We start from the raw sequence: 22,553 nt of genomic DNA on the forward strand, positions 1-22,553 counted from the left end.
AATACATGAATGTAGCATGTACAAAATACCGAGACACGTCGTATAGTAATACAAATTCAAACTTGGTATAACAGTCATATTTGGGAAATATGTTCATTTTAAACGTTTTTAAAGGGTGTATATTCATGATAACCTATATCCTATATTTCAGAAGAACTTTAATATACTGGTAATCGATTGAACCTCTTTTAACATTTACCAAGATATGGTGAATTGTGTTAATTTTTTCGAATATTGGTCCATGTTGTTACATGTACATGTAGCAGGAAAAAAAATCAGTCAACATTTCAAGTCTTATATGGTTATCATGTTCTTGGGACCAATTTGAAATAATCATTTGCAGACTCTATATGGTTATCATGTTCAAGGGACAATTATCAGACTTGATAGTTATCATGTTCTAGGGACCAATCAGAAATCACCATTATCAGAAAGTATGGTTATCATGTTCTAGGGACAATTATCAGACTTTCTGGTTATCATGTTCGAGGGACCAATTAGAAATCACCATTATTAGAAAATTTATGGTTATCATGGTCGAGGGACTAGTAGTAAATCACCATTATCAGACTCCATATGGTTATCATGCTTTAGGAACCAATCGGAAATCACTTTTATCAAACTATATGGTAATCATGTGGCAGAAATTTAAAATATGAAAATCCAATCAAAACGTAATGAAAATATCTGACGACATAAGTGCACTGCTATTGATCTGAAAGCAGCAAATAGATGACGTATATCCCAAACTAAGTTGAAAATGAGGCTAACATGATCTAGAGGTACAAAAAAGGGAAACCCTATCTTATGACTAAAACTGTGATAATCCTTTATATAAACATCAATTATCCAAATAATTGTTAATTTATATTCATCCTTAAACTTGATAGAGAGCGAAATAACTTTATTGTTGAAGACTGTATTTGACCTTAATAATGTCTTATGTTTCCAAGACAAAACTATCTCACTGATGTATACCTTGCATCTCGTTTGATATCCAGTATTGTGATAAGTGACCAAGTATCTATGTGTTGTTATTCAATGTGGAATAATTGTATCCTCAGACTAAATAAAGATCCAGTGCTAATAAAACTATTTATTAAAACTAATATATAATATATAAATAGAAATATAACATTGGAAAAACTGGGGACTAACAGCTGCATACTCATAATAAACATTTAAGAGTTATCCCCCTTTTAACATATAAATGAAAATTAATATACAGAAAACTTGGGGGATAAGATAAAATTTGATGATAAAAGTATACAATTTTATCGAATAGTCCAAATACAGATGCATAGCAGCTGTAGCCCCAAGTTAATTTCTCCTTTTATTGCCAGTACAACAGTTTAAGACTAGGAAATTGATGAAACTAACTGATTTTGAGCTTGTTGAATTACTCTTGGGCTGGTATGAATATACCTAGTATAACAATCTGATGACCACCTGCTTAATGTTTTAATCAAGTGGTCTTCTAATCTTACTTCCTGTGCGGTTGTTGCTGCTCCAATTCTGAAAGAATGTCCATTATAATTTTTGCTTTGAAGACCTAAATTGTTAAAAATAGTTTTGACATGTTTGATGAAAAATTGTCTACTTAAAGGATTGCCATCATCAGAGACAAACAGAGCATCAGATGTAATACTTGACATTTTTCTCAAAAGAGACAAATAATTTTTAACAGCAATGCAAGGACAAATAATATGTCCACTTTTGTATAAGGGTATAGTAACACCCTGTCTGAAAGGATCTGTTTTAGATTTTTTCAAATGTAACAAAATGTGATCTTCAAAAATTTCTAAATCACCAACGCACAAATGTCTTTCCGAATCAAAATTGCTAAGTATAGTGAACTCTCCACAACACAAAAAAGCAAAAAAAAGCTACAACAGAAGCTGCCTCTAACATTACATTGTTAAAATTGCTTCTCAATAGCATAACCATTTTGTACAACAAAGACATAGTAATTGGCAATCTAGGCCTTTTAACACAACCTTTCTGCTTCTTTTTTAAACCATTTAAAATTGTTTGTAAACATAATAATGGCTTGCCATTTGTTCTAAAGGACTAAATCCTGAATATTGCAGGTAATAATATCTTATACCACATAAATATAGTATAATTGTGCTATATTTTAAACTTTTATGTTCATCGCAAAAGGCAACAAATCACATTAACAAAGTTTCTGAAACAGGCGGCATTTCATTTGAAGTCCAGAATGATCCCTGCAATAAGGAGAACTTCTTATATAGATCAAAACCTGTAGTATAATGGGATCTTGTACTATCAGCTACTGAATATTTCCATAACGTGTCTACTGAGCTGTCCAAAGAATGTCTGAAAGCTGTGGGCAAGGAGTGGCTGTTACTTCTGCTAAAGGTGCTAAAAGTCTGAACTTGTTCATCTGAAAACGTGACAATGCATCAGCAATTACATTAGATTTTCATGGTAAATGTTCACTGTAGACAGCAAAGTTATAAGTTGCAGCACACATTGTAAGTTTATGCATTAATTTCATAATGTTTGTTTCTTTCGATCCACCTTTAGCAATAATGTGGACTGTTGCTAAATAGTCACAGCAAAAAAGAATCCTTTTACCACACCACTCCTTACCCCATAGAACAGCTGCAACAACTATAGGATAAAGTTCCAAAAAAGGCCATAGAAGCAGCAAAGTCGGATTTGCATGGTAAATTTTCAGGCCAACGGTCACAAAACCATTTATGCTGGTAATATCCTCCAAATTCTATCGAAGAGGACGCATCTGTATAAAGCATCATATCTGCTGCTTTAGTTAAAGTCTTTTCATAAAAGAAATTGATGCCATTCCAATTTTTTTTAAAAGATAACCACATGTATAAATCAGCTTTGCACTCTTTGTTTAAATGAACATAATAAAAACTCTCTTTGACAGATGACATTAACTTGTACAAATAACTAACAAAAGAGCGTCCTGGAAGAATAACTCTAGTTGCAAAATTTAAATGTCCAAGCAACTGTTCAAGTTCTTTCCTAGTACAGGACTTTTTACTTAAAATTAAAGTTATAAAATCTGTAATTCTTATCACTTTGTCTTGAGGCAACCTAGCTTGCATATTTACAGTGCTTAAATATTCTAACACACAAGTAGGACCAACAGTCTTTTTCTTCGATAGAGGAATACTCAATTTGTTAAAAATTAAAGAAAGTAAAGCCATTGTTCTTTCTCCACACTCAGTAGGCTTATCAACAGTTAAAAACTCATCTAAGAGGTGAAAAATTACATTAATGTTATAATTATTTTTGGCTATCCAACATATACTTCTTGACAACATATCAAATAATTTGGGACTAGATCGACAACCAATAGGAAGTCTTACATAATGATAATAAAAATTGTCCCATTTAAAACAAAATAAATGCCATTGGGTAGGTAAAATAGCCAACCGTTTGAACGCATCGCAGACATCTACCTAACAACAGATACTATTTAAACCATATTCTTGAATTGCATTGATTGCATCATCAACTTTAATGTAACCAAGTGAACAATACTCTTTGTCTATCAAATCATTCACACTACATGATCACGGCTGTTGTGAGGCGAGGAAAGATCCAATATAACAGGTAAACCATCTACAAATATAACATCACGGCCAAGAGAATCGGGTGTGTTTCTGTATGAAGTAGAATTTCTTTGTGGCTGAATTTTTTTGCTGCTGTACACTACACATAACGGTGGAGTGAGTTGTTGAGTGACACTTTCTACATGTGTTGATTTTAGAACCTGCACATACCATATTACGTAAATCTGAGTCCCCTTTTGACCAATCTATTTTGATGTTGTGCTGAATTAGCATAACAGCACATTTAGCTGAGAATATTTTATGATATTCATAAAAACAGTCTGGCCAGATGTTTGCCGTTTCAATAATTTGCCGTTTCAATAATGTGTGCCAGGTATAAATCTAGCTCCTCGTTTCTGTTAGGGAAAGCTGTACCCATAATACGTTTGTAACGCCCAAAGGCAATTACAAATTCGTCCATTGATAGATTTCTCTGGAGTCTTACATCTGATTCCTTATTCTTTCTACTAGTAGTGTTTTCATAGTTTGGAATTCATAACATATTAAGATTCACATCTTTACCTGCAATAATATCATTCCTTAATTCGGGGGAAACCATGTCTACAGCTGAAAACGAGAAAGCTGGGTACCGAATTTTCCTGGAGTTGAAGAATTTGCAGAATAAACAGGAATAGTCGAAGTAAATGACGACGCAATGCCTGGTGAAGTTGAACCATTTCCAAAAGCTGTTGATAAAGTAAAACGTGGCTGTATCTGATCGCCTTGTTTATTCATATGTAGCATTGACTGTTGACAAAGTTGAATAGTGTTCATGAGGAGGTTTTCCATGTTTACATTTTGATTGTTTACATTCTGTACCGTTGCGTGCGCAGATGAAGCAGTGGGCGGAAGCTGAATGGTTGCGTGCGCAGATGAGGTAAAAGGCGTAGTGATCTCCTGTTGAACGGTTGGAATTGAGTGAATATTCAACCGCGGATTAACATCGCTATCAGAATTATTCATGTCAATAGAATCAAATCCGATTGCAGCACTTACGTTTAAAGAATAGCTTCTATCTGAAACAGAATTCCTTTCAGCTGAATTCTCGGAATTATCAATCCCTGCGGAACTATTTTCATTAGATTGATTGTCCAAGTACAATCTTCTCAAACTACTGTTTGATAAATGTCCCGTAATCTTAATCCCGATTTTACAGAGCGCAGCCTTTAGTTGAGACGCAGTCTTATTAGAAGGATTTTGGTCGTTTAATGTTTCTGTTTGTACACGACTTGCCGATTTCCTCCTTGTAGCCATTTTGGTTCCACAAGGTCACGCAGAAAGTATGTTAAACAATGTTAAAGAAACAGGACACCATGAATACGTAAAGTCTTTGATCACACAGAATAATGTACAAATATCAATTTATAAGTATAAATCTCCAATCAATAATTTAAAATATGAAAATCCAATCAAAACGTAATGAAAATATCTGACGACATAAGTGCACTGCTATTGATCTGAAAGCAGCAAAATAGATGACGTATATCCCATACAAAGATGAAAATGAGGCTAACATGATCTAGAGGTACAAAAAGGGGAAACCCTATCTTATGACTAAAACTGAGATAATCCTTTATATAAACATCAATTATCCAAATAATTGTTAAGTAATCATGTTCTAGGGACCAATCAGAAATCACCATTATCAGACAATATTTGATCATGTTCTAGAGATTCATCAGAAATACCCGATTATCAGACAATATATGGTTGCCATATTCTAGGGACAAATCGAAAATCACCATTTTCAGACTATATGGTAAGCATAATTAGAGACCAATCAGAAATCATCATTATCAGACAATTTATGGTTATCATATTGTAAGGACCTATCGGAAATCACCATTATCAGATAATACATGGTAATCATGTTTTGGGGATCAACCAGAATTCAACTTTATCTGACAATATATGATTATCATGTTCTAGGGACCAATCAGAAATCACCATTATCAGACCCGCACACTATACAGATGAACTCTAGTACGAGATGTAGTCAGTTGTCAGATATACCAGACAGGCGAATATCCTGATCAATATAAAATTGGCACTGGCTACAGTTACATGGAAATGTAACAATAATAAAAAATATTATTGTTACATTGCAGACTAATTGCCAAAATGCAAGGTTGGGTACAGAACCGATTAATTACGAATGTAACAATAATTATTGATTCTACGGTGACATTGCGTTATTGTTACATTAATTCACTTCAATGTACGCTGGGACTAGTAATATGTATTTAAATAAAACTTGAAAACTTTTATTTGAATTTTACAAAATTGCATACAATTTTTATACGACCGCAAAAATTTTGCGGTCGTATATTGGTATGACGTTGGCGTCGTCGTCGTTGTCGTTGTCGTCGTCGTTGTCCGGCGTCGTCGTCGTCGTCCGGCGTCGTCGTCGTCGTCCGAAGACACATTAGTTTTCGCACTATAACTTTAGTTTAAGTGAATGGATCTCTATGAAATTTTACCATAAGGTTCAATACCACAAAAGGAAGGTTAGGATTGATTTTGGGGGTTATGGTACCAACAGTTAAGGAATTAGGGGCCAAAAATAAGCATTTTTGTAACTTCCAGACAATAACTTGTGTGTAAGTGTATGGATCTCTCTCTGACATTGTGCCACAAGGTTCCATATCACAAAGGGAATGCTGGGATTGATTTTGGGGGTAATTACCTCAAAATTTTAGGAATTAGGGGCCAAAAAAGGGGCAAAAAACAAGCATTTTTCTAGTTTCATGACAATAACTTGTGTGTTAGTGTTTGGATATTTCTGAAATTGTACTACAAGGTTCCATATTACAAAGGGAAAGCTGGAATTGAGTTTGTGGGTAATTGCCCGAAACGTTTAGGAATTGGGGGCCAAAAAGGGGCCAAAAATAAGCATTTTTCTAGTTTCCAGACAATTACTTGTGTTCAAGTGTATGGATCTCTCTGAAATTGTACTGCAAGGTACCCTACCACAAAAGGAAGGCTGGGATTGATGATTGGGGTAATTGCCTTAATATTTTAGGAATTAGGGGCCAAAAAGGGGCAAAAAACAAGCATTTTTCTAGTTTCAGGACAATAACTTATGTGTAAGTGTATGGATCTTTCTGAAATTGTACTATAAGGTTCCATATCACAAAGGGAAAGCTGGATTTGAGTTTGGGGGTAATTGCCTTAAACGTTTAGGAATTTGGGACCAAAAAGGGGCCAAAAAACACATTTTTCTAGTTTCCAGACAATAACTTGTGTTCAAGTGTATGGATCTCTCTGAAATTGTGCTGCAAGGTACCATACCACAAAGGGAAGGCTGGGATTGAGTTTGGGGGTGATGAATCATAAGGGGGTTCAAAAAATTTGGGGGGGGGATTTTTTTTTTTTTTTTTCCTTTTTTTTCTTCTTTTCCTTTTTTTTTTCCTTTTAAAATTTTCTATTTTAAGTTGGTTATTTCTGATTTATTTTTAAAAGCAAATAATAATGATATGGTAGGAGATACACACCAAACAGGATGTGTAAATTATTATATAATAAGTATTGTGCAATAGCAAGAAATTTTCAATTGCACAGTATTGCACAATAGCAAGAAATCTTCAATTGCACAGTATTGCGCAATAGCAAGAAATCTTCAATTGCACAGTATTGCGCAAGAGCAAGAAATGTCCAATAGCACAATATTGCGCAATAGCAAGAAATTGTCAATTGTACAGTATTGCGCAATAGCAAGAAATATTCAATTGCACAGTACTGTGCAAAAGAAGATACTTCGTATAAATTGCTTATTTCTTGACCAATTTCAATGGGGTTTTATTCTTAAATTCTTGGGGTTCTTTAATATGCTGAATCTAACCGTGTATTAAGTTTTTGGATTTTGGGCCCCGTTTTTAAATTGGTCCACATTGAGGTCCAAAGGGTCCAAAATTAAACTTTGTTTGATTTCATCAAAAATTGAATTATTGGGGTTCTCTGATATGCCGAATCTAACCGTGTATTTAGATTCTTAATTTTTTGTTCCGTTTTCAAATTGGTCTACATTAAAGGTCCAAAGGGTCCAAAATTAAACTTAGTTTGATTTTAACAAAAATTGAATTCTTAGGGTTCTTTGATATGCTGAATCTAAACATGTATTTAGATTTTTGATTATGGGCCCAGTTTTCAAGTTGGTCCAAATCGGGGTCCAAATTAAACTTTGTTTGATTTCAACAAAAATTGAATATATGCATGGGGTTCTTTGATATGCTGAATCTAACCATGTATTTAGATTTTTGATTTTTCGGCCCCGTTATCAACTTTGTCCACATTGAGGTCAAAAGGTCCAAAATTAAACTTTGTTTGATTTCATCAAAAATTGAATTCGTGGGGTTCTTTGATATGCCGAATCTAACCAATGGCATGTATTTAGATTTTGGATATTGGACCACAATAGGTGAATGTCCAATTTAAAATTTTTAAGTTCTTAGACCACATTCATTCTGTGTCTGAAACTTATGCTGTGTCAAATATTTAATCACAATCCAAATTCAGAGCTGTATCAAGCTTGAATGTTGTGTCCATACTTGCCCCAACTGTTGAGGGTTTGACCTCTGCGGTCGTATCAAGCTGTGCCCTGCGGAGCATTTTATTAAAAATCTTATTTGCAATATTACAGTTTCTATAAATACAATATGTTGTTTTTGGGAGCATGTTTTAGTCCGACGAATCTTGGTGAAACCAAGCAGCCATCACAAACGAGTGATGCAGCAATATGCACGTCTGTATTTCATACTGTACAATTCCATTCTGTCTTTGACTAAACTTTTTTGAAGTTAAAGAAACTTTCAATGTCTGTCATGCTTCAGCCAAAAAATTTTTTTTGACTCTTGCGATCAAGGATTTGTATATAAAAATCCTTGTTGCGATGTTTATATTTTAATCCAATTTTTTTGTTGGAAGCAAGTGTGAGGTTGGGATATGATTTCATTACCGCCCATTACTGATTGTATGTTCAACTCCGATTTCCATATCCAACTTAACATAACTTAAAAACACAATAAAACATAAAAATACAAGTCAATTGTGAAGGCAATTGATGTTAACATTTGCCGACATGTTGAAACTGGTGGAATTGGTGTTTTCGTTTTCAGAGTCCAGATATTTTGTGAAAGTAATTTCATTCTTTTTGGCGAAAAAAAATAAGCAACACAACTATAGAAGGTTTAGATTTAATTAATCTAGCGTTCATTGAAGTGCATTAAGGTAACAATAACGCAATGTAACCGTAGACTCAATTATAATTGCTACATTCGTATTTAATCGGATCCTTATCCAACCCTGTATTCCAGCAATTAGTCTCCAATGTAACAATAATATTTTTGTTATTGTTACATTTCAATGTAACCGTAGCCAGTGCCTATACAATTTGGGAATATTGAACAGATTTCTGAATTTTATGTATCAGTAGCGCCTTATTATATTTAATGTTTTATTGTGATTAAATTCGGCAAAATTGTTTGGCTTTATAACTACTTTATCTGAGCGTCACTGATGAGTCTAATGTAGACGAAACGCGCGTCTGGCGTATTAGATTATAAGCCTGGTACCTTTGATAACTATTAACACCACTAGTTCGATGCCACTGCTGGTGGACGTTTCGTCCCCGAGGGTATCACCAGCCCAGTAGTCAGCACTTCGGTGTTGACATGAATATCAATTATATGGTCAATTTAAAAAAAAAAATTCCTGTTTACAAAATAAAATATTGAGAATGGAAATGGGGAATGTGTCAAAGAGACAACAACCCGACCATAGAGCAGACAACAGCCGAAGGCCACCAATGGGTCTTCAATGCAGCGAGAAACTCCCGCACCCTGAGGCGTCCTTCAGCTGGTCCCTAAACAAATATGTATACTAGTTCAGTGATAATGGACGTCATACTAAACTCCGAATTATACAGAAGAAACTAAAATTAAAAATCATACAAGACTAACAAAGGCCAGAGGCTCCCGACTAGGGACAGGCGCAAAACCGCGGCGGGGCCAAACATGTTTTTTGAGATCTCAACCCTCCCCCTATACCTCTAGCCAATGTAGAAAAAACAAACGCACAACAACACACACAGTAAAGCCCAGTTCAAGAGACGTCCGAGTCCGATGTCAGAATATGAAACAAAAGAAAATAAACAAAATGACAATAATACATAAATAACAACAGACTACTAGCAGTCACTGACATGCCAGCTCCAGACCTCAATTAAACTGATTGAAAGATTATGTCTTCATCACATGAATATCAGGCACAATTCCTCCTGTTAGGGGTTAAGTATTATACCATCATGAAATATATGAGAAGAACATAACCCGTGTCATGCCAACAACTGGTTTTAGAATAAATGTGTTTAATTCCGATGCAAAGACCCTATTAGTGAATCAATATTAAAGCCAAAATATGCAATCTTTAATGACCTGACAACAGTATCGTAACTATATCCCTTCTTAATAAGTCTGTTTAAAGGTTTTGTTAGCTTTTGAGGTGAATACTGACATTTTTGTGCTTTGTAAAGAATATTACCATAAAAGATTGGATGTGAAATACCTGAACGTATAAGATGTCTGCATGTTGAGTTATATTTACGAATGATTTCCTTATACCGATGATAAAATTTAGTAAATGTTTTGACTAGTTTGTGATATCGAAAACCCTGGTGTAATAATTTTTCAGTAATACATAAATTTCTCTCGCTAAAATCTAATACGTTGTTACATACACGAGCGAATCGTACAAGTTGGAATATATAAACACCATAAGATGGTGACAAGGGAACGTCACCATCTAAAAATAGATAATTAACGATAGGAAATAGAAAAAAAATCATCTCTTTTATCATAAATTTTTGTATTAACCTTCCCGTTAATGATATAGATATCAAGATCGAGGAAAGGGCAGTGGTCATTGTTAGTATTACCTTTATTTAAATTAAGTTCAACAGGATAAATTTCTTTAGTATACAAGTATACATACTGAAGTCGTCGTTATTGAGGGCCAATATATCATCCAAATATCTAAAGGTATTGTTAAATTTTTGTATCAAATATTGTTTGGATGGGTCTTTGCTGATTTTAGTCATAAATTGTAACTCATAACAATACAAAAACAGGTCCGTTATAAGTGGCGCACAGTTAGTCCCCATTGGAATTCTAATAACTTGACGATATACGGAATCTCCAAAGCGAACAAAAATGTTATCAAGTAAAAATTCAAGCGCATATATAGTATCAAAGCATGTCCAATAGACCTAGTTCTTTTGTTTGTTGCTACTAAAAATGACCTAAAAGAGTTTGAACATATGTATTCGCATTCTGACTTTTTAAATGACCACTTAATTAGGTGTGGGAATTTTTTCTTAATAAGAATATGAGGCAAAGTGGTATATAGGGTAGAAAAATCAAAACTTTGAACAGATGCAAAATCACCAATATATGCATGCAATTTATCAAGTACTTCCAAAGAGTTTTTGACACTCCAAAAGTAATTAATTCCACTATTTTCAAAGGCCTTATTTGAACAATTTATTATCAGGTTTTTGATTGTACCAAGTGTACTAGTAAGTAGAATAGACAATTTAGTAGTGGAACAATGGCTTGAAGACGAAATAAATCTATATTTATAAGGTGTTTTGTGTAGCTTCGGAAGCCAGTACATAGTTGGGACTTTCATTGTATTTGGTTCTGCTTGTAAAGAAGTAGCTAAAAGTTTATGTTTGTTGCAGATGTCGTTTTCTGAAAATGAAGTCAGTTGGGATGTTGGTGAATTCGTGATTTCCCTTTGCAGAACCTCAATGTAAAATTTACTTCAAACAATAATGATATTATTAGCAGCTTTATAAGCCGGGACAAAAACAAATTCCTTGGCTAGTTCTTTTAGTTTATGTTTGATACTCGAAATAGGGTTTTTATGGTTGTTGTTAAGAGTAAAATGTTCTTTAAAATGTTGTATACGTATATCAACTATCTTCATTACTGAATTAAAAAAAGAATCCTAAGATTTTTTGTCAGCCTTTTCCCGTTTTATCCATTTCAAACAGTAAGTACGGAGTGAGTCGTGGATGATATTACGACACTCATTCCAAATAGTAATTGACGGGGGACGATTTTTAGGTCCTTTACTGAGGAATGATTTTAACTCTCGGTCGAGAACGATGTTAAGGTCTCCTGTTATAACATGGGAAATGGGGCCATAAGTGTATTCGGAATTACTGCAATTACATGACATAGGTGTATTTTCACTGATATTTACATTTTTACACACTTGGCTATAATTAAACACATATTTCTGGGTAGATTTCATGTAAATATAACAAATAAGAGGGAGTTCAGTATTATCAAAATATCCAGGAATTTGTTCTTTAACAGAATGGTCTTTAAAAATACCGGAAATATTTACAAAATCAAAACCTTTATTGACATACTTTATTTTAATAAAATGTTTTTTATGATCTTCAGGGCGATCAATGTTGGGAAACAGTTTAGAATAACAATATGCCATTATAATTTGAACGATTTCATACTTAGGACTGCAATATGAAATTGTGTTGCAATCCTCTAAAATTTTATTTAATTTATTTATAGGTAAAGAACAGAGCTTGGTTAACAGATAATGTCTGCCGTAAGTATGAATTTTTCGAAATACTAAGGATTTTCTTATCCCAGGCATAGATTACCTTAGCCGAATTTGGCACAACTTTTTGGAATTTTGGATCCCCAGTGCCCTTCAACTTTGTACTTGTTTGGCTTTATAAATATTTTGATCTAACCGTCACTGACGAGTGTTATGTAGACGAAACGCGCGTCTGAAGTATAAGCCTTGTACCTTTGATAACTTATTAATTAAAGGGGTCAAAAACAATAATTTAGTTATACTTTGTATAAATTGCTTATTTCTTTAGCAATTTCAGTGGGGTTTAACTCAATGATTAGATTTGCTTTTGAAATAATAGTCAGTTAAGAAATAATTCATGGGAGTCATAGATTGGTTGGAAATTTATACATGACCTGGGCCGTGATATTCGAATTTTATCCTGAGCGTAGCATTTGATCCCACATAATGAGAATGATGTTTATGAGTTCACGTGTGGGTCTGTTGTCTGATAACCTTTGTACAATTATATTGTGTTTTATGATTATTTAATTACATGTAATGCTATGTATGTCTATACATATTGGTGGTATATTTCTGTGTTTTCTCTTTTACTTCTCTACTAGAAAATAAAATGTTCTGAGTTTACGTGAATCACGGGTTTTCTTTCAATAAACAAATAAGATGATGTTGTGTGATCAACTATCCTCATACACTTTTTACGACTGTACTTTGCTCGCCAAGATATATCACAGCTTTCTCTTTAATTTCTTTCTGCCAAATAGAAGACATTCATTGCTTACGTTTTTAAAATCCATTATGATTATTAATTTAATATATGCTAAGTAAAGGCAACAGTAGTATACCGCTGTTCGAAATTCATAAATCGATTGAGAAAAAAACAAATCCGGGTTACAAACTAAAACTGAGGGAAACACATCAAATACAAGGGGAGAACTACGACACAACAGAAACCCAACATTAAAATGTAACACACACAGAAACGAACTATAATATAACAATGGCCATTTTCCTGACTTGGTACAGGACATTTAAATAAAAAAAAAATGGTGGGTTGAACCCGGTTTTGTGGCATGCCAAACCTCCCGCTTTTATGGCAATGTTAAATATAACATTAAAATGACAACATTACATGACAGGACTACAATACAAATAAATGGGAGAACATATAGGACAGAGAAACACACGAATAATAGCTAACAAAAGGTACCAGGTCTAAAATTTAATACGCCAGACGCGCGTTTCGTCCACACAAGACTAACCAGTGACGCTCTGATGAAAAAAGTTCGAAAGCCAAAACAAGTACAAAGTTGAAGAGCATTGAGGACCAGAAGTTCCAAAAAGTTGTGCCCAATACAGCTAGGGTTTTCTGCCTTGGATAAGAACATCCTTATTATTTAGAATAATTCATACTTTTGCAAACAGTAAATTTTCATAAAATGACTATATAATAGATATACATGATAAAACCGGTGATTAACTACAGAATAAAAACAGATACATAAAACAACCTAAACCAGCACATAAAAATTCACAGCCGAGTTAGCCAAATCGACGTGACGTCACATTTGAATTTCAAAAAATTTCCTAAAAATAGGATAGAATTAGGATAGAATTCAAGATTAGGTTTGTAATACTGATATAACATTTATTAATAACAATGAAAATTACAATACTAATTAATATCAAATTGTGATAGTAATTAGATAATTAATTGTATTATCTAGCTATGTCGGTGTTTCTTCTAAATCAAACTGTAAACCAAATATATCGTATAAATTTAGTTGACCCAAACAAAAATCTAATAAATGAACTGAATGATTAATTATCGTTACCATAACACACGAATACAACAGAAAAATATAAGATTTAAACTACAAAAGATAAGACATTTGACAAAATCCGATGAGAATAACAAATATAACATCAAAACTAAATACATGAATTTTGTTAGGAAAATACCGTGACACGTCTTATAGCAATGCGAATTCACACTCAGCAAAACAGTCACAATCGGGAATAAGTCACGTTCGGTAATTAAAAGATCAGACGACGTAATGACAAACCACAATCTAACACGTGGTAAAAATGTCCTTAGTTAGTTTGGACAAAGACACATCGTATGGATCAACCAATTCGTGATGGTGTCCGTAAAATTTACGGAGTGTCATTTTTAATCTGTCTTCCTCATAATTATTTTTGTTTTCATGGTCTCTGCAATTTTTATTTCGTGAATAGCATGTATTCGGGCCACTTATACGAAATTTTATTAAAACGCATTTGTTCAGCTTAAACTTAAATGTTAGTAAGTTTCTGTTAATAGAGTTAAAAAAAAACAAGATATATGGACGAGATTCGAGAAATACTTGATAAATCAATTCTTGGGCTAAAATAATTATAAAATTACTAGAACGTTCATGAAAATAATTTTATGTTATGCATAAATGGCTAGAATACCAATGTACGTCTTTTTTGACGCTCTGTAAAATTATAAAAACACAGTTACAAGTCTTATGGTTACCATTTTATGAATTAAACGATTAAGTGGTCCTTGTAAGGTGATTTCGTCAATTTCTGAAACAGGGCCGTTCTTGCCTCTTCATGTTCCTACTCTTTTTACAGAATGGACTGTTATCGGCTTGTGGTGTAATACCATCATTGATATTCCCCTATATGTGTTTATAAAATTTGAACTTTTCAAAATATTGTGCAGAAGTTATCTTCGTTTCTATTAACGAAATACTTGACATGAGTAAAGTTTTGTACTGTCTTGTGCAATAGATAAACTTTCACATAATATTTCATTGCATATAAGATAATAACCATCACTGGAAGTTAACCAATCAAATTACCAACTCTTTTCTATCTGTGTACAAAATTTAGTAACCAAGTAACCTCAACATGCTCAAGTTTCTAAAATGCTCTATAGAAAACCAATTAAAAATATAATGGTGCTTTCAAATACACAAGATATATATATATATGGTAAAGACTCAGAAATGTTTTAATGCAATAAAATGTAGGATTTGTATGCAACCGGGTGTGACGTACTATGATTTGATGATATTGCACATTGTGTTCTTAAATTTAGTACTCATGAAATGTGTCATACCGAGTGCATTCAATATGTTTTGTCTTAACGAATAATATGCTAAATATGCAAGTGTTTGAAATGATATTACGCTTTCCTTAGAGCATTCAAAAAATTAAACATCTCAATAGGAAACGATAACATAACTCGTATCTGCCAAAGATGACGAGTCGAAAGACTGACAAAATCAGCAAACGTACAGCCAAAATATTGAACTTGTTGAATATATGCGTTTTGTTAAAATATATTTTTTCACTCTTTTGGTCTTTTGGAAAATGTTGTTTGTGCTGTATTTAGACCCTTCTACAACGAAATTTGTTACATGCACACGTATAAAAATTGCGGTTTTTTATCCAATGCAATCATAGGTTTGAACGTTGTTTTCAATTTAGACTTGTTTATATTTATTTCGTTTGGGCTTGTATTATATTTTCCCTCCGGTTTATATAATCCGTTCATCCTAAATTGAGGTAAATTAAATAGCCTTCCAAATACTTTTCGATTCCTAACATCACTGAAGAGACATTAATTGTCGAAATCCGGATATTTTGTAAAAAAAATTAGCACCTCATGTTGTGGTTTACCATCTTTGCTGCAAATGTATTGTATTCTACTTGGTATTAAATTAATATAGAGATCCATTTTGTTACACCTTGTGATCAATTTATTTGGCAATCGTCAATGGCAGTCAGCAGGGTTTAAGAACATTAGTTGCTCGACCTGCTAGTGAAATGCGTTTTGTTAAAATATATTTTTTCCCTCTTTTGGTCTTTTGGAAAATGCTGTTTGTGCTGTATTTAGACCCTTCTATAACGAAATTTGTTCTACATGCACACGTATAAAAATTGCGGTTTTTATCCAACGCAATTATAGGTTTGAACGTTGTTTTCAATTTAGACTTGTATATATTTATATATATATATATGTACAGCAAAACATGTTAGGATAAAAATTTATTAAAATTTGATTTTTGTTAATCGGCAAGTAAATTTGAAATTACCGCCAATCGACATCAGATATGACATGTAAATATGATCACATGACAAATTACCTTCCGGGTTAACTTTTGGTTTTGATGAACATGCACGCATCAGAAAATTAGAGGTATTTAATGATTTAACTCTCATCTGTTCTATAGAACCTTGAGCACATAGTTTTTCTTTGAACTTTATTCGTTATAAATACTAATGTTTAACCAAAAACATACGTTGTCTACGTTAAACGCTTATAACTGCTTCGCCATTACTTGTTTACCAATTTTATCTAACCATATCTATTTATTTCAATAATTGTTTCCATTTGACCTTCTTTAAAGTTTACATTAACAATATGAAAGGAATAGACTAGTACATATATATATATATTTGGGAATCGCCAATGGCAGTCAGCAGGGTTTAAAAACATCCGTTGTTCGACCTGTTAGTCAAATGCGTTTTGTTAAAATATACTTTTTCACTATTTTGGTCTTTTGGAAAATGTTTTTGTGCTGTATTTAGACCCCTCTACCAAGAAATTTGTGTTACATGCACACGTATAAAAATTGCGGTTTTTATCCAACGCAATCATAGGTTTGAACGTTGTTTTCAATTTAGACTTGTATATACATATATTTATATATATTTTTTTCGTGCTGCCATTTAGTTCTTTTAAGTTGTTTTTACAAATAAGTCTAGTAATTGAGTTAAACTTCAACTTCAGATTTGATTTTGACACAATGTTTGATTTCAATATCTAGGTTCCAATTTTAGCTGAAATAAAAATGGGTCAAATGTATAGTCCGTTTGACTTCTATAAATCTTCAGAAAATAGTTCTTAAAAATTCATTTTTACAAATAAAATTTTTTTTTCTTGATGTATGTTAATGTATGATATATACGAACTCTGACTATGAATATCATAATTTTAGGCCAATAATCAAAAAAGTTACCCATAAGGTCTCTATATTACTTCTATTTTTTTCATATAAAATACTTGATGGAGTAAGTATGAATAGTGTAACAGCTTTACATTCAAAACAAAAACATAAGACATGTGCTTTAAACCTGTTTCATTATACCATGTGACTTTCCTCATTTAAATAACGCTGACCAGCAAACAAACTTGGACTTCATTTAAGTTTTATGTCATGTGATTACTGAACTTATTGTATACATTATTTTGTATTTTTCATTGTTCAATTTCTATGAGTAACCTTAGTAATATTTTCCACTGGACATTACTAGTATAACGTTTTTAAAAACTACATAGTAGTTTTATGCAAAATTCACTTTAGAAATTTTATTAAAAAGTTCCCCTTTTCATCAGTAATGGTCTTTATGGTTATATTTTATCTAATTTTATTTTCATATTTTGAAAGTCATAAGCTGTGTTTTTTTAAGAAAAAAGTAAATATTAAATGTATTCTGTAAATACTTATTGGTGAAACTTTTTAGAGGCTCTCCATTTTGTTAATACTGTCATCATGCTTTAAGCATGAAAAGCTTGCTTAATATATTCTTTTATAAGATATATATAAATATATAATCAAATTAAGGTAACAAAAATTAAGATTTGGTAAGGAATAAAATCAAAATAAAACATCTGATTACAATATTTTTTCCCACAAATAACATCTTTGTAGATACATGGAAGTTCATTTATAAAATCATATAAAACCAATTATAACAAAACTTAGATGATGGTCATTTTTCATGACATGTATAATGTCCTTTGATATTTAAATGAGTTAAGTCACATGGTACAATGAAACAGGTTTAAAACACATGTCTAATGTTTTTGTTTTGAATGGAAGGCTGTTACACTATTCATACTTACTCCATCAAGTATTTTATATAGAAAAAAAATAGAAGTAACATAGAGACCTCATGGGTAACTTTTTTGATTATTGGCCCAAAATTATGATATTCATAGTCAGAGTTCGTATATATCATACATTAACATACATCAAGAAAAAAAATGTTAATTTGCAAAAATGAATTTTTAAGAATTATTTTCTGAAGATTTATAGAAGTCAAACGGACTATAACAAAATATTGCATAAATCTTCCACTGCTTTCTATCTGTACGAATGGCATAATATTCTCTAATTTCGATCAAATATTATTTCTTTTGGAATATGTAAATAGAACAACGGTTGATATACTTGTAATAGTTCATATTACAAGCATTTGGTGCCGTACGTAAATGTTACTTTGTTAAAACAAAGTGTTATAAATTTTTTTTACCAAAATGGAAATACTCATTTATTGTTAATTTGAAAATTCGATTCTAAAATAGTAAACGAATTCGAATGTGAAATCTAATACAGCAATCAAAAAGTCAAACCGCAAATATTTAGATATACAGCGTTGTTCTTCTCACACTCAAAGACAATAAACCAATGCTCTAGTGCACATACGAATCCGTCGGTCTGTATGTCTTTAGGTTAAGTTTTTACTTAATTTTTATCTTGTTATTCTGTTTGCATCATAATTAGCTGTTAATGGACTTTAGCTTGCAAATATCAAAACAGGCCGGCCTTTTTCTATCTAAATGTATATGTTCTAGAACGGATTCTTATGACGAAATTAAACTACTGAACGTTGCTGAGAACATACATATTATAATAAATAATTAAAAAATGAAAGCTAAGGGTGTAAATGAACTTCTACACGTTAGAAGCTATATGACTAAAATGGACATACAAGAGTAGCCTAGTCCATTAAAGGTCAATTTGACTTACGAGAGTGACAAGCAGTGGTATTGACTCAGTGTCGGAATATGAAATTAACTGTTTGTTAAGCGGTTTTCTGTCTTTATTCCTTTATCAACGAATATGTGTGTGACATAAAGTCTACATAAAGCTTAGTAATAGTGCAAATTATGAAGAGTAATCAAAAAGTGGATCGAACCCGTTGGTACCTTTGATGAACAACAGTTTTCACTTCAAATATGTTTGTTTGTTAGTATCGACAGGAATTAGTTCTTTCCAAATTCAACAAAGATATAGACGGGTATTATTTTACTTTGCCAGATACAATCTAATGAAACAAACATTTCTCTTAAACAATTAAACAGACAAAGGTAATCATTTTGATAGAACTCCCAAAAACAGACTGAAATGACAATTAAATTATTAAATTGAAAGGAAAAATTGCAACAACAATATTTTTTTTCAATAGTTTTCCTATATTGATTATATTTATCTAATTTTATATTTCAGAATAATGGCCAGTAACTCGAATGTATGTGGTGTCTGTGATCATCGTCATGTGACCAAACCATCAGTAGTCTGGTGTTCAGAATGTGACGAAGGACTTTGTGAAGATTGTCAAGAGCATCACAGCTTTTCTAAGAGTTCAAGAAGTCATGAAACGGTCTCAATTACCGAATATCTTAAACTACCAGCAAATATTTTGCAAATAGCGCAATTTTGCAACAAACATAACGAAAAATTCGAACTTTTCTGTAGAAAACACGACTGTCCATGCTATAGGCAATGTATAGAGGATCACAACGGCTGTAAAGATTTAACTGATATCAGGAACGTGATCCAGAATGTTAAATCTTTAACTCCGTTCCAGGAAATGGAACACGCGTTGTCAGAAACTGCTGAGAATTTCAAAAGAGTCCGTAAAAATCGCGAGGAAAATTTGGCATCACTTGCAGAGAGGAGAAAGATTGTTAAATTGGAAATTCAACAATTTCGAAACAAAATTATTGACCATCTTGATTTACTGCAAGATAAGTTATTGAATGAAATCGAAACGACAGAAGAAAACGAAAGTAGCAAAATTCGACAACTATTGACGTCATTAATGCAGAGAGAAAAGGAGATTTTCTAATACAAAGTTAATATCGAAAACACAAAGCGATATGCCTCAGATCTTCAATCATTCATTGCGATGAAGCAAATAGAAAAGGATATTTTTAAAGAAGAGAGTTATATCCAATCGATCAGCAAAAGCGAACAAATGCATCACATCGATATTTTATTTCAGAAAGATACAACGTTGCAGGAATTAACAATTACAATCAAGACGCTTGGAGAAGTTGTTATGAGTTATAGTGCTTGTAATATACTCATCCAGCAAGGGAGAAATAAACAAGCTCAGATAATTGTACCTCCTTCAACAAAACATTTCGATGATATTAGTCTAAAGTTAAAACAAACAATAAAAACAAACCTGGAGGCTGTCCGAAGATGTACTTTCCTTCCTGATGGTAGATTAGTATTTGCAAGTTGTAATGGAAACCATGTAAGCGTTTTAAAACCAGACGGTTCGGCTGATATCAATCTTAACAATATTGGGCCGATTTGGGACGTTGTATATATAGGAGATAATTCGGTAGCTGTTACATCAGGTGGAACAGTATATTCAAAGCAGATCAACATAATCGATGTTCTAAACAGAAAAGTGAAAAAAGCTTTTAACGTCAATTCGGCCAATTACGGAGTAACATTCAAAGATGGAAAGTTGATTTATTGTGCAGGAGATCAGGGACTCAAGATGATCAGTCTCAGTAATGCATCTATAACCAGTATCACCTCTAGTAAAATGTCAAGTATGGCTAACATAGCTACTCACGGTGAAAACCTGTTCTACACAAACGAAAACAATCACAATGTCACATGTTGTGATTTCCATGGTAACACCCTGTGGACATTCAGTGAAAGCAGTGTCCTGAACCACCCATTCGGTATATCTGTCGAGAATGATGGGAACGTATATGTAGCGGGAGTATGGACTCACAATGTGGTCGTTATCACCGTCGATGGTCAACGTCATAGAAAACTTTTATCGACAAAAGATGGACTGAACTGTCCGGCAGCTGTAGAGTACGACCGATCAAACAATAAACTTTTAGTTGCTAATAATAATGATAGAAACGCTTTCGTGTATGATTTTGTATGACAATAAACTTTATTTAATACCATCTTATTAATATTGCACGCCACGTATTTATGCTTACGGATTCTCTGTCAATTAATAAAGTATATGTAGTTTAAGGCCTCTTTACATCTTATTAAAATTTATAAAGTTAATTATGTATTTAAAGTACACACAAAGAAAATTTAACTTGGCCATATTGTCATCATTAAATCATTGTCAGTTTGTTTTCAACTTATGAGTTTGAATATTCCCTTGTAGTTTGCCTCTTTTCCTCTGTTAAAAATTGTTACAAGCGGTGGTAAAAAATTTGTATAATGACTTAAACATATTCGAGACAGAACGCCAACAAAGCGTCCGAAAGCTTTTTAAAATATTGAAACATAGTTTTTGTTACTCCAATACTTAAACATTTTAAATATGATATTGATATTGAGTGAAAATTGCAAATACCAGTACAAAATTATATCAAATTTATAATTAATTTGCAGTGTATATCTTATAAAAGCAAAAGTAGAAAATAAACTGACAACGAAATGAATAAAGAGGAAAAAAAAAAAAGACAACAAATAAACAACAATACTGAAATTACAACACGGATCACACCAAAAACCGGGGGTGATCTCCGATACTGATAAAAGTAAGCAGATCCTACTCCACATGTGGTACCTATCGTGGTGCTGATGTTAGTTAAAAACCAGGTCAAAATCTAATTCGGGTGGTCAAATTTGGGGATAAAGGGGTGGGATTGTGGGTACAACAATCAATATTTAACCGTCATCATCAGTGAGACAGATATTCCATGACGGGCAACCAAATGATGAAGGTTTTCGTAAAATTTACGAATGGATGATTTCATCTTCATCATCCGGAACTTAAATAGCTTCATTGTGAGCATCCACACTCTTAAAAGGAAATCATGATAAGAAACACAATCCCTGTTATGAAAGACATGAACATATATCGAATAGGTGAAAAAAAAGATAAATCCAAGATTATCAACACAATTTAGAAAAAAACTGATGAAAACAGCTTTTATTAAATCAAACGAAGACCATAAATGAATGTTAAATATTGTTATAATTGTAATCTTAAACATGTTAAAAGGATAAAATTATCTGTAAATGTAAATTTCAAAGTGTGAAGTATACAGTAACTTATTGCAATCAGATGCAATTTTTTATTTTTAATATATATAGGTACCAGTCTTGTATTACAACTCCAGTTTCCGGTGCATGTCAAAATATGGAGGGAAATAAAATAGTCCATTTTGTCTGAATTTTTTTTCTGGACTCAATTTTTCTGTTTGATTAAACGTTTATGCTGAATTAAAACATATTTTTGGTTTAAAAAAAAAAATTG

General features: G+C 32.5%; 2 protein-coding genes across 3 annotated transcripts in view; both read left to right on the forward strand.

The window, feature by feature from the left end:
• The window catches only part of LOC127712726 (uncharacterized), a 202,813-nt gene that overhangs the window by 155,801 nt on the left and 24,459 nt on the right, over window positions 1-22,553 (forward strand). The window lies entirely within an intron of this gene.
• Window positions 16,386-21,314, forward strand: LOC127712734 (uncharacterized). Its single transcript, XM_052219343.1, has 2 exons — window positions 16,386-16,425; window positions 19,523-21,314. Exon 2 carries the CDS (start codon window positions 20,205-20,207, stop codon window positions 21,213-21,215), a length of 1,011 nt encoding a protein of 336 aa, XP_052075303.1. The 5' UTR covers window positions 16,386-16,425; window positions 19,523-20,204; the 3' UTR covers window positions 21,216-21,314.

This window comes from Mytilus californianus, unplaced genomic scaffold (assembly GCF_021869535.1).
Source record: "Mytilus californianus isolate M0D057914Y unplaced genomic scaffold, xbMytCali1.0.p SCAF_8, whole genome shotgun sequence".
Taxonomy (NCBI): domain Eukaryota; kingdom Metazoa; phylum Mollusca; class Bivalvia; order Mytilida; family Mytilidae; genus Mytilus; species Mytilus californianus.

What these genes read in the sequence shown, in the direction of transcription:
- LOC127712734 (XM_052219343.1), top strand. Translation starts at nt 20,205, where the DNA reads ATGAAGCAAATAGAAAAGGATATTTTTAAAGAAGAGAGTTATATCCAA.